This window comes from Panthera leo, chromosome C2 (genome assembly GCF_018350215.1).
Source record: "Panthera leo isolate Ple1 chromosome C2, P.leo_Ple1_pat1.1, whole genome shotgun sequence".
NCBI classification, from domain to species: Eukaryota; Metazoa; Chordata; class Mammalia; order Carnivora; family Felidae; genus Panthera; species Panthera leo.
The window spans coordinates 156637049-156650377 of NC_056687.1; the positions used below are offsets into that span (position 1 = coordinate 156637049).

The 13329-nt window shown below is 38.4% G+C and overlaps 2 protein-coding genes across 27 annotated transcripts in view; one reads left to right on the top strand and one right to left on the bottom strand.

The window, feature by feature from the left end:
* CLASP2 (cytoplasmic linker associated protein 2) overlaps positions 1-13329 on the bottom strand; it is a 180958-nt gene that overhangs the window by 152142 nt on the left and 15487 nt on the right. For all 12 annotated transcript variants that reach the window (XM_042903509.1, XM_042903503.1, XM_042903507.1 and 9 more), the window contains exons 3-6: positions 8247-8350; positions 6446-6537; positions 5202-5277; positions 3329-3426 (exon numbers count right to left, since the gene is read on the bottom strand). In XM_042903509.1, coding sequence (XP_042759443.1) covers positions 3329-3426; positions 5202-5277; positions 6446-6537; positions 8247-8350 — 370 coding nt within the window. The remainder of the gene's footprint in view (positions 1-3328; positions 3427-5201; positions 5278-6445; positions 6538-8246; positions 8351-13329) is intronic.
* The window catches only part of LOC122198757, a 79575-nt gene that overhangs the window by 34533 nt on the left and 31713 nt on the right, over positions 1-13329 (top strand). For 7 of the 15 annotated variants that reach the window (XR_006193146.1, XR_006193148.1, XR_006193151.1 and 4 more), the window contains 2 exons: positions 1651-1706; positions 8143-8355. Coding sequence is in view for 8 of the 15 variants with exons in the window: in XM_042903518.1 (XP_042759452.1) it covers positions 1651-1706; positions 8143-8179 (93 nt within the window). In the remaining 7 variants the exon portion in view is untranslated. Of the gene's footprint in view, positions 1-1650; positions 1707-6986; positions 7018-8142; positions 8356-13329 lie in introns of those variants that run through there. The other 8 variants (XM_042903512.1, XM_042903513.1, XM_042903516.1 and 5 more) reach the window with 5 other exon arrangements.

Here is a 13329-nt window from a genome sequence, read left to right on the forward strand (position 1 = left end):
GATTCACAGTATAATCTATTCGTAAAATGGAAAACTATATGGCAATGAAAATAAACCAACTGTAGCCAGATCCAACAACCCAAATGAATTAAAAAAAAAAATTAACTGAGAGAAGGCAGACACAAAAGAACACATACTTTATGATTCCATTTATATAAAATTCAAAAACAGGCAAAATGAAACTATAGTGATAAAAAGCGGGATCATGGTTACTTTTGGGAAGGACAGAAAAGGCAAGAATTAAAAAGGATTTGGGGAGGCTTCTGGATGATTATAATGTTCTACTTTGCCACCTGTGTGGTAGATACATGGGTATATTCACTTTGTGATAATTTACACAGCTGCATACTTAAGAGTTACGTATTTTTCTGTATGATGCCATACTTGAATAAAATTGTAAAATTATTTAATAAAAAGTAATTTCAATATACATTTTTAATTTTTTTAATGTTTTATTTTTGAAAGAGAGCGAGCGAGCAAGGGGCAGAGAGAGAGAGAGGGAGACACAGAATCTGAAGCACGCTCCAGGCTCTGAGCTGTCAGCACAGAGCCCGACATGGGGCTTAAACCCAAGAACCTTGAGATCAGGACTTGAGCTAAAGTCAGGCACTTAACCGACTGAGCCACCTAGGCGTCCCTAAATTTTAAAATATATATAACGTAACATATATACATACATATATGCACATACTCATACACGTAAATATATTACATTAACATCAATTCTCTCATTCACATAAAATAACGTACTTTACTCAAATGAAATTGTTAGCTTTGTAAGTAGAAAATGAAGAAGCACTCAAAATAATGCATATTCCATGTGCAATCTTGTTACCAAAAAATAATCGGTACTGGGAAAAAACTACATGGTAAGAGACACAGCCAGATAGGAAGAGAGTTACGACAACAGAACAGACCACCACCTCTTAAGTGGTCTGGCTTTTCCTGACACCACCCTACACCACCAAAAATCTATCAAGCCTCCAGATCCAACCAGCAAGTTACAGGGGGTGAGGACAGAAGAATATCTTAAACCACAACCACAGGAAAGGAACTAGCAATATTCAGAATACGGGAAACTTTACAGGATAAACTGCCTGGCTTATTGAACAAATAAACACAAGGGAAAAAAAGTGTTGGAGGTACATAAAGATTTGGAAAGACTTGTAAGAACATACCAGCTAATTGCAGGACTTCATTTGGGTATTGATACAAACAAAAACAGACAAATACTTATGATGTTTAAAAGCAACTGGAAATTGGGGTGCCTGGGTGGCTCAGTCGGTTGACTGTTCGACTTCAGCTCAGGTCACGATCTCACAGTTCGTGGGTTTGAGCCCCGCGTCGGGCTCTGGGCTGACAGCTCAGAGCCTGGAGCCTGCTTCGGATTCTGTGTCTCCCTCTCTCTCTGCCCCTCTCCCACTCATGCTCTGTCTCTCTCTGCCCCTCGAAAATAAAGAAACGTAATAAAAAAAAATTTTTTAAGCAATTGGAAATTTGTTTTTTGGGTTCTTTGAAACAACTGGAAATGTGAATGCTGACTGGATATTTGACTTATAGAATTATTTGCAAAATATTTTTAACTTGTGATGACAGTATTATGGTCGTGACTGGAAAAAAACCTCTTTTTCAATTTCTGAATAATTACAGATGAAACATCATAACTTGGGCTATGCTTCAAAAGAATACAGGACAAGAGTAAGTAGGTAAGAGTAGAACATATGAAACTGGCCATGAGTTGTTAATTGTTGAAGCTGTGTAATGGGTACATGAAGGTTCATTATACTACTGCCTACTTTAGCGTATGTTTGAAATTTTCCATAATAAAAAGTTAAAAAAGACAACAGAAAAACCTTTCAAGCCTCCCTTAAAATGGGGACTAAAATTTGATAACAAAAAAATTTAATTGGAATAATATCTTTTTTTTAAACCTATTTTTTTAAGTTTACTTATTTATTTTGAGAGAAAGAAAAAGGGAGAGAGGGAATCCCAAGCCGGTTCTACACTGTCAGTGCAGAGCCTCATGTGGGGCTTGAACTCACAGAACCATGAGATCATGACCTGAGCTGAAACCAAGAGCTGGATGCTTAACCAACTGAGCCACCCAGTTGGCCCTTAAGTTTATTTCTGCAGGGGGAGAGAAAGCACAAGCAGGAGAAGGGCAGAGAGAGAGAGATAGAGGGAGACACAAAACCCGAAGCAGGCCCCAGGTTCTGAGCTGTCAGCGCATAGCTGGACGACATGGGGCTTGAACTCACTAACTGTGAGATCACGACCTGAGCTGAAGTTGGATCCTTAACCAACTTAGTCGCCCAGGGACCCCTGAAATAAGATCTTTAATAAAAATAGAAACTCTGAGAATTACTAAAGAAAAAAAGTACCTCTGAAGAAAATGTTGATATATGAGAAGCTTATTGATGGGATTTTTATTTTTACTGACCTGATTGATGAGACTCAGATATTCTTAATGTTCCTTTTATTTGACTACACTTTAAGAGTAGTGACTAGGGGTGCCTGGGTGGCTCAATTGTTAAGCAGCTGACTTCGGCTGAGGTCACGATCTCATGGTTCATGAATTCGAGCCCTGTGTTGGGTTCTGTGCTGACAGCTCAGAGCCTGGAGCCTGTTTCAGATTCTGTGTCTCCCTCTCTCTCTTCCCCTCCCCTGTGTGCACGTGTGCTCTCTCTCTCTCTCTCTCAAAAAAAAAAAAAAAAAAAAAAGAGTAGTGACTAATTCTTATATAGCTTTCTGTTATCCAGTACCTTGTATAGTATCTTTCAACAGGAGGCACTAAAAAAAATATTTACTTAATGAATGGATTAATATTTTTACTATAATCTTGCTCAAGCATCTTCCAAATACTGTAATGATTATTACTGCCTGGTATCCAAAAACAGTTTACCTGACATGGTATTTAATTACATATTAAATAGTACAGGGGTATATATATATAATCAACCAGTGTCCAAGAAAATTACAAGATCTCAAGAACTTTTTATTTAATTTTATTTTTTAAATGTTTGTTTATTTTTGAGAAAGATGGGGGCAGAGAGAGAGGGAGACGGGATCCGAAGCAGACTCTGTTTTGATAGCAGACAGCACAACGCGGGGCTCAAACCACGAGATCACGACCTGAGGCGAAGTCGGACTGTTAACCGACTGAGCCACCCAGGTGCCCCTCAAAAACTTTTTAAACGGTGATAACCTGCGTATCTTTTTGTATCTTTAGAATTTTTAAAAATTTCAGAAAATTGAACCTATTTAAAATACACACATGAAAGTAAACTTCTAAAACGAGTGGCAAATAAACAAATGTAGCGAGACTTACCTAGCAGGGGGAATCCCCCTCTTACAGAGGTCCACCCGCACTCTCTCTCCCACATGTCTATAGATCTCCACCACAGCCAACACTGCCGCATCTCTCACCTGCCAAAGAATTCAGAAATTTAAAAAAACAAAACAAAACACCTTAGATGAAACATAATAAAATACTTCACCTCAAGGCAACATTATACTCGCACACCAACTTGAAGCTCTCAGTTGGTTTTAATGCTTCTAAACCCCTGAAAGATTTTGGCAGGTCATTAACAAAAACCAAGAGGGCCTGCAGAGAAACTTCTAGAGAAACCTTGTAAAAGGTTCTGTAGAAACCTAAAACATGTAAATAAAAGCTATTAACGTGGCTTTTAAAAAACCTTCTATTTGTAATAAGCCTGCATAAAAGCTGCCGGTAACTGTATGATTACAAATCATTACTGCGGTTAATATACTTTCCTGGAATAAAACTGCCCTTCAAGAATGTGGTCCGAACCCAACAGTCAATAATGCGCAAAGCATCATTACTCACAATGGTCAAAAGATGAAAACCCAAATGTCCACCTATGGATGTATGTATAAAGAAAACGTGGTATACACACACAATGGAATATTATACAGCCTTAAAAACGAAAGGAGGAAGTCGGACAAAAGACAACACAGAAGAACCCTGAAGACGTTATGCCAGGTAAAACATGTTAAATACAAAAGGACAAATTATATGGTTCCACTTTCGTGAAATACCTAGAGCGTAACAACTCACAGGAGAAAAAGTAGTATGTGGTTGCCAGGAGCTGGAGGACTGGGGGGAATAGGGAGTTCTTGCTTAACAGGTACGGGTTTGGGAAGACGAAAAAGTTCTGGAGATAGACTGTGGTGATGGCTGCACAACAGTGTACTTAATGCCAACGAAGTACACACTTAAAATCAATTAGAATGGCAGGGGCGCCTGGGAGGCTCAGTCGGTTAAGTGTCCGACTTCGGCTCGGGTCATGATCTCGCGGTTCGTGAGTTCGAGCCCCGCGTCGGGCTCTGTGCTGACAGCTCGGAGCCTGGAGCCTGGAGGCTGCTTCAGGTTCTGTGTCTCCCTCTCTCTGCCCCTCTCCAGCTCACACTCTGTCTCTCTCTCAAAAATAAACAAACATTAATAAAAAATGACCAGAATGGTAAATTTTATGTTGTGTATATTTTACTACAATTAAAAGAAAAAAATGTGGCCTCAAGACAGGAATTTGGAAGATGGCCGTATTTTCCATGCCCAGCCCACCGCCAAAAAGCAAATGAAGAGGAAGTAAAACTCTACAAACCTCCAGGGGCAGAGCCAGGCCTAGTAGCAAGGAAAACCTTATCCAGGGTTATTCCAAATGCCCAGGCTGTGCCAAAAAGGTTACAGTCAAGATTCAACTCCACTAGGACGGACAGGATCCAGAATACTCCCCTTTTATGCCTAGCATACGCAGCTCAGGTAAATTTCTAACAAGGGATATACCACTGGTACAAACTCTCGTTAAACAGGGTTCTGTGGCAAAAAGTTGTTACGCAGCCACTTTCAGGAATGAAGAAATGAGGCTGACAACCTGTCCTCACGGTTAAGTGCAGGACTACGGAAAGGAAGGCTCTTTGCCACTCCATCTTTCAAACCCGAGAACTATCCTTTCAGCACCACACATCCTTAACGCCAAACGAGCGACAAACTTAAGCAACTGAAGTGAATATAATGTGTTCTCAGGAAGTAACTGGTGGATTTTAAGAGCAAAATGACACGAAATCTTGATTTCACAACCCCCTCCACCCTCCCTCTTCTTTTTTAAAAACGGAGTAAGAGCCCTAAGAAGAAGAGGTGGCCAAAAAAGTTAGTCAATGCTTGAATGTAAATAAAATTTTACCTGACTGTTGGAATCTCCAAATAAGACACACAAATGTGGTACCAACTTGCTGAGGACTAGCGGCCGAGCCCCAAAACTAAATAAAATTTGAAACAAAATAAAGAGAATTTGGTTTTAGTCAAACAGTAAACAAACTATACTTTCTTCTGGTTTGTATCAATAAGACGAATATGGTGCACAGCACGGGCACACATCATTAAAACATGAAGGATGTGAGACACAAGCAAAAACTAATTCTAAACAATGTGAAATATGCAAAAGTGAATAATCATGACTGACAATGAAAACTGTCGACACATGATCCAACAGAACAAAATGTTCAACCGATGGCACTCTTAAACCTAGCAACCTATCAATCGCTCATGAAAATTTGAGCTTTTGCTTTAAAATAGTGATATTTTTAGATGCTGTGTCTCCAATAAATTTGCATTCCAATAAACCTTTATTTATGTTTATTAATATTTTGATGAGGTCATGGGTTGAAAGCAAATGACAGGAGAGCCAAAAACCACAAAAGTTGTGCAGACTGAATGCACTTACAAGCTCTAGATGGCAGAAAGGACCACAGAGGAGTAAAAGAAAATAAATGAAGGTATAGTTAGAATAAAGGAAGTAACGCTACAGGAAAAGTTGAAAGTTACAATAGATCACCTATCTTGTTGCATAGAACTTGAGCACATAATCAAGAAACGGAACAAAAGCCCTGGCTTCCCAGTTTTTTCGGACTGGAGTTGTGAGCTCTGTGTTATCTATGCTTCAGAGCTCTACATAATGCTACCCAATTCACCGTCTAGCTACCTGGCCGAATCTTGGTCAGTCTATGATTTTGGTAACTACCCACAGTGGTCTAGAAAACCTAGGTGGGGGAAATAGCTACAATATCTGAAATACCACTGAGTTAAAAACAATGCCAAACTGGGTCCAGAACAGAAGAAGATCCTAAGTTATACCAGCATTCCTGTTATATGACCATCTATTTTGGGTAGCAACTATTACTCAACTTATTTAAGAAAAAAAGAGAAACACTTATCACTGACTAGTTGTTTTAAATTAACATACACATAAAAAATTAACAGCCAAAGATATCAGATCAAATAAAAACTCTCATACCAGAGATCAATTAATAACTCATTTAAAATCTGTTATTTCCATAGCTTTCCTTGAGCTTTACAAAATGGATACTGTTTTTTCTTTTTAGCAAAATGAAAAACAAGTTGACTATTTTCAATAATCATAAAACTTACACGTTTAAGGTTTCAATAAGACATAGACACACGCCTTCTCGAGATCGAAAATTCTTGTGCTTAAAACCAGAAGTCAACTGTTCCCAAATGTACTATTTGAAGGAGAAGTAAACAAGAATAACAAAAAATTAAATTACTCATGCTTTAATCTTTTATCTATTCCCAACCTTATCACCAACTTTCATGAGAACTCAATTTTCCCATCAGATTTTACTTCTCAGTTTTTCTAAGCCAATTTGTGCTAGCAGCATTGCTCTCACCCATTTTCTAATATTATAATCACATTTTTTGGTTTTTATTTAATATCTTTCACTTTAGATTTCAATTATTCTCAGAAAAACAATGTCCAATACCTAAAAACCTTACAATTTCCATGCACAGAGAATTCTAAGCTTTAGAAACCTTTGACAACAATGCTACCATTATAAGCCCAGTAGTCCAGTAAGCATTCAAAATGTCTAATGTTGCCTGGCAACTACTACAGACTGTCACATGGAACAGGATTTTTCAACATTTTATAATTCAGGCTTTTCTCCTTCAGCACTGGATCCAAATACAGAAACATTATTTGGGTAAGTCATTTTATTGCTGCCTACTATAATTCTCTTTTGTAAAAAGGATACATAAACCTATACAGATAATCCAACTTTATTTTCCAAACATACAGCCAATTGTCTCAATCAGTCCTTTCTCTGCAGTTAGAAACACCATCCTTTCCATTTATTAAATTCATGCATGCATACACATATACGCGCGCGCGCACACACACACACACACACACACACACACACACACACGCCCTTCTCTTCCTGGACTCTATTCAGCTCTACTAATATTACTCTCTGCCAAACTTTCTAGAAGGTAACCTGGAAGTTTACCTGGAAAACCTGAAATGTGAATAAGCTGATGCAGCCCCACCACCTCTGGAACACCAGTCTATATAAATAAATACTTATATTTATGTCCAAAAACACACGTACAAGGATGTTACTTATAGTACTATTTATAATAACACATCAAAAGGGAGTTAAAATCTGAACCACTAAGCAAGTGCTGAAGGATACCCACCAAACTATTAGCAAGGACTTCATTCTAAGGTGTAAAATATCTCGGCCAACAGTTTATTTTTACAATTGAACACTCTTTGGATGTTTTTCTAAAACGTATGTAATACATAATTTTAAAACTGTATTCTAAGTGACAACACATTGCATATATTGTAAATTCTGATTTTTTCTACTTAACATGAGATATTCTATAAATCTTTATTTACATATCAATTTATTTTCAGTCTCCTTTCAAAACATCTCCCTAAGGGCTAATTTTTTTTTTTTTTACTATATTCATAACACACAAATCAGTGTCCTAGAATATATGCTTTATCTAATTAGTAACCACCTGTTTAAATAAAAAATTTAGTTCTTGTCACTGTAAAAGTCGCAGTAATTAACACAACATTCAGTAGTTCTCAAAAGGAGCTTTCTCACTGAACACTGTATAACCTGCAGGTAAGAGAAACCAAAGAATAATATATTCAGCATATTGTCCAAGTAACAGAATCTGAGTCGGCTTTATAAAAAATGCCAAAGAGTAGAAAATAGGAAAAAGCAAAACAACACAATGTTAAACACCGACATTTTACTTTAAATTTCAATTTCTTTAGAGCATTAACAATGATTCACTGTTTCCAATTTCAGCTTCCATGTCCCTGGAGGCTTCCATGGCTCGCTGTGATTACCATCTATCTATCCCGATATTTCATTACTGATTAGCAAAATCGAAATTTAAAAGGTAGGCCTACCATAGGTGCTGCTACTTGATCCATCAGCTTCAATATCAGAGTCTGAGCTTCGTCTCGAACCTTGTCTTTGGCATCTCCCATTCTGTCTATTAAAGCTACAATAACTAGAGAAAGGCAAGAGGAAGAGAGTAAATATTTATAATTCATCTCCATTATAAGCTATATTTTACAAAATTATAATCAGCTTGTTTCATAAATGAAAAGTTACCAGGTAAGCAAATTATTTTCTTTACTCATGAGTCCAATAAAAACTAACGGAGAAGGAAGGTCCAAAAGTATACTTACAGCATGATATCCACTTATGACAATGTTCAAAAAACAGGCAGGACTAAACACTATCCTATTTAGAGACGTGTGTGGCTAGTCAAGCTCTACAGATCAGCGAGGGAATGGTCATCCGAAACGTCATGTCAGTGGTAACGTCTGGTAGAGGGAGGGAGGGGTCAGTAGGAAATGCAGAGAGGAAGTAGCTACGATGGGAGAGTTCTGGTTTCTTGACCTGGGCACAGGCAGGTGTTGGCTTATGATCACACGTCTGACAGGTACTTTTATGTATGTATGACATATTATTCTGACAAAAATAAAAGCCTAGGCCCCCGGGATTACAGTTTTTCTCTACTATGTCCAAGACTGTGGCACTGTTTCACGCAAGGAGGCAAGAAAGGCGGGTGAGAGTCTATTCTTGGAGAGTTTTCATGAAAATGGCTTCTGTAACTGTAAGTCAACAAAGAACCAAAAAGAAATGACATCTGTTGAGGGTGAGGGTGAAGGGAAAGGGAGGTGAGGGCAGAATTCAGAGGGTACAGATTCTAAAGTTCACTCATAGGGCAAAAATCTCTCACAGTCAAAATTATCTTTTTGTAATCCCTTAAATCACCACTGCCCCTTGTGTGGTATTACAAGGTGTGAGGCCACATTACTCTCCTTTTGTCTTTACTTTCTCAGCTCCTAAAGGTTTACAGCAGTGCTCACCCCAAAAGGTGACTAAAAATTAAAGAGAGAATACATTTAAACAACTTAGAGTGAAGGGCACTAAGTAAGTACTCTGTGTGTCACCTGCCACCCCCATCATCCTCCATGTTGGACGGCAAAGAAATTAACTTGTTTCTCTTTTGACATGATAGCTATAGCCTTCCTTTCCCTGAGGCAGTGAAGGTTGAGGCCTAGTTTAAATAAGGGAAGGAAGAAGAAATAAGATAGAGAAAGGGATTTTCTCTCATTTATTTATACACAATTATAATTAAGTGTATACATAATTTGATGCAAATATATTCTACAATAAACACTGTCTACAATATAACAACCAGACTGATTTAGTAATAATAAACAACACTTAAGGAAAAAAGAAATTACATTATTTTTGGAAGAAAATTAGACTATAGTGAGAAGCCCACTATACCAAATGGAATATTATCCAAAAACCTAAGCTTAATCAAGGAAATGACTATAAGAGAACAAAGTTCTTGCCATAAAATCATAAGCCTAATCATGAGGCAACCGAAGTACCTGTCAGCTGGAACAATATAAATACTTCTCATCTTGCTTAGATGTATTGTTAACATTAGAGAAAACCATTGACATCTGTAGGACTGGCTGTTGTGGGACTCTGGTTCTGATAGCTTCTGAGAGGCAGAAGATAGTAATAAACACTTAATAAATGTTAGATATTATTCCGTACTAAGCATTGAATTATCTCACGTCAACCTCATAACAGCCCAATTAAAGAGAGTAGGCTCATTTGATAGAGAAGGCCCAAAAGGATTAAATACCTTGCCCAAAGTCACAAAAATAGCAAGTTGAAACCAGGACTTAAATAATCCACACAATTAGGTCCCAGTTATAACTACTTCCATTTACTTGTAATCGATGGGTTCTATGTGTGTGTATCTGTGTCTGTGTGTGTTAACAATCACACAACAGGAGTATGAAAAAAAAATATCCACGGCATTCTCGAGAGGTGGGATTTAACTCCAAAAAGAAAATTAAAATGTTGGCCCAAACCAGGGCTCACTTCAAGACAAAAAACTAAACTTTTATAGAATATAAATAGCAAAAACAACTTGACACTACATAAACATTTTATTATAGTTATTAAACAAAAAAAAATCCATAAATTTTTTGCATTAGAGTTCCTTTTTGATACATATTCTCTTGGTGTGAAACAGAACAAGATTTTATTCCTAGTTTTACCAGTTGTTAATTATTTAAGACCGTAAACTTCTCTGAATTTGAAAGTTTCCTTATCTATAAAATAAGGAGGGGTGCAGGCCTATACCTCACATGACTAGTGACAGAATGACATAAAACTGGAAAAAAAGAAACGAAAACAAAACCCACTTGTGCTAAGCCCATAATAAGCATTTGGAAGAGTCAACAGTCTACCCAAAAGATCTGTACGTATTATAATGACCACTGAATTATCATTCAACATGATGAATATTCAATAGATAATTATGGGACTCCAAAACAGAGCTTTTTACCGTGCAGCCAGTAAGAACCTGTTACACAGACTGGAACCTGAACAGTGAAACACCGAAGAAGTTCAAAGCACAGCTAGTCGTATGTCTTACTCTCTTAGCACTGTACGAGACACAGACCATCTTGCATTTTACGAGATGCAAGAGTGATGAGCAGGTAGCCCGATTATTCTAATACTCTTTCTGCAATTCCATTTTGGGTTAAAACTATCTGTTTAAAATTTGTAAAATATGAGATCCTTTACTGAATTCAGTTATTATAAAACCAGGGCTGGTGATCATTGTTAAATGTAAATCGGATATATTTTTTTGTTTGAAAACCTTATTTTTCCACAGTATCTGTGGCCACAAAAGAAATTTTAAATATTTTACATCAAAAGAGCCCATACTCTTTCTGGAACTTTGTCTAAAACTGAACATCAATCTCAATTTTCCTAAAACATCTCTTCACTTTTAATGTAAAAAGATAAAAAAAAATACCTTTGATAGTTAATAACCTAAGTGTACCGAAAGACAGTATCACTCACATCAAGTTACATACATCTAAGATGACATTATTTAAAAAAAAAAAACCTTCAGGGGCCCCTGGGTGGCTCAGTCGGTTAAGCGTCTGACTTTGGCTTAAGTCATGATCTCGCAGTTTGTGGGTTTGAGCCGCACACTGGACTCTGAGCTTACAGCTCAGAGCCTGGAGGCTGCTTTGGATTCTCTCTCTCCCCGCCCCCCCCCCCCCCCCAAATAAACACACGTGAAGGGCTCCTAAAGTGGTTTGGCTAAGGTACAAAACAGAGTAAAACAAAAAAGCTAACCCTGGGCTCTTCATTTAGTACTGTACCTCCTTAAGAGTACACAGAGGGGCACCTGCGTGGCTCAGCTGGTTAACCCTCCAACTCTGGATTTTGGCTCAGGTCGTGACCTCACGGTTCCCAAGTTCAAGCCCTGCAGGCGGGTTTGAGCCCTGCGGGCAGGCTCTGCTGGGGATTCCCGCTCTCCCTCTCTCTCTGCCCCTCCCCTGCTCTTTCTCTAAATTAAAACAAAATGAAATATATACTGCCTATCTTGTGGAGCTATCATACAAGTTAGAAATAATGTGGGGATAATGTTTTATACACGTAAAGTTGATAAAGCCCAATATGGGTAACAAGTAGGCAATATACACTAGCAAAGCAGTGATGAAATTTTCGTTACACTACACTGACTCTGAATTAATAACAAGTTTGAATCTCACCAAGGAAAATGATGGACACTTGGGGTTCAAAGTGAAAATGATACTAATATTAATGTACACAAATAACCATAAAGAGTAGATGAGAAGACAGAAAAAAAAACTACACATACAAGCCTATATACATATATGGAAAACACATATGAAAAATAATAAAAGCAACTTAATGTAATTCATTGACTATTTAACAGTATAAGAACTAGAGAGTAAAGAAAAATTCAATTTTAGTATATGTGCTGCCGAAGAGAGCACTGAGTAAAGAAAAATTCAGAGTAGGTTGAGGTTGATCTGAAAAGCTCCCAGACACTGAAATCTGAAGTAGGTCTTTTAAAGAGAAAGGACGGGGGGGCACCTGGGTGGCTCAGTCGGTTGGGCGTCCAACTTCAGCTCAGGTCACGATCTCACGGTCCGTGAGTTTGAGCCCCGTGTCGGGCTCTGGGCTGATGGCTCAGAGCCTGGAGCCTGTTTCAGATTCTGTGTCTCCCTCTCTCTCTCTGCCCCTCCCCCGTTCATGCTCTGTCTCTGTCTCGAAAATAAATAAACGTTAAAAAAATTAAAAAAAATAAAAATAAAAATAAAGAGAAAGGACGGACCATGGGAAAGAGGAGACGATTTCAAAAGGAAAGAGCAGCACAGCAGAAGCATGAGCGAGTTAAGCCAGAACTGCCAGGAGCGAGCAAGTTGCTAACTAAAGTGGAGAGAGTACTTGCGGAAGACCGCTGATCAAGAAGGCTACTAAGACGTAGCAGGGACGTACAGGCTGAGAGAAGCGGACCGCCACCAGAGGAGAGCAAAACAGAGGTTCCGAAAGCAGGACAGTCCCGGGAGGCAACAAACTGGGATTCTGGTCCCGTTATTCCTACTGCCTCATTATAAGGAGTCGGTGCATCAAACTCCATGCGGCTCTCCTTGCATTTGAAAAATAAGCAAGATACACAATACCTAGAATTACCGTCCGGTCTAAAATACGGTCTGTCACAACTAATAATAGGGAGCTACTATAGGGCAGGGGTCCCAAACATAAACGCCTACAGTCAGGGAGGTACGGGAAATGCCAGAACTGATCCAGCTCTAGAAAGGGCGGTACTCCAAGCTGGCGGTATTATAACTGCTATCCTCAGGAAGGGGCAAGACGAGACGGGAGGACTTGTGAAGCAGAAAGCTCAGGACCCATACCAAAGAGAATCTATGACAAAACTTCAGCCCACAAGGAAGTACCTGTGGGGGTAGACAAGCCCTAAATACGAATCTTTTACATAAAACTTCCTGATTTTAAACAATGACTCAAACTGTTTTAAGAAAATACCTAAGTAAAACACATATGCCTAGTTTTTAACATCTATCACAGGATTTTAAGCAGAAGACTGATACGGTAAAGAAT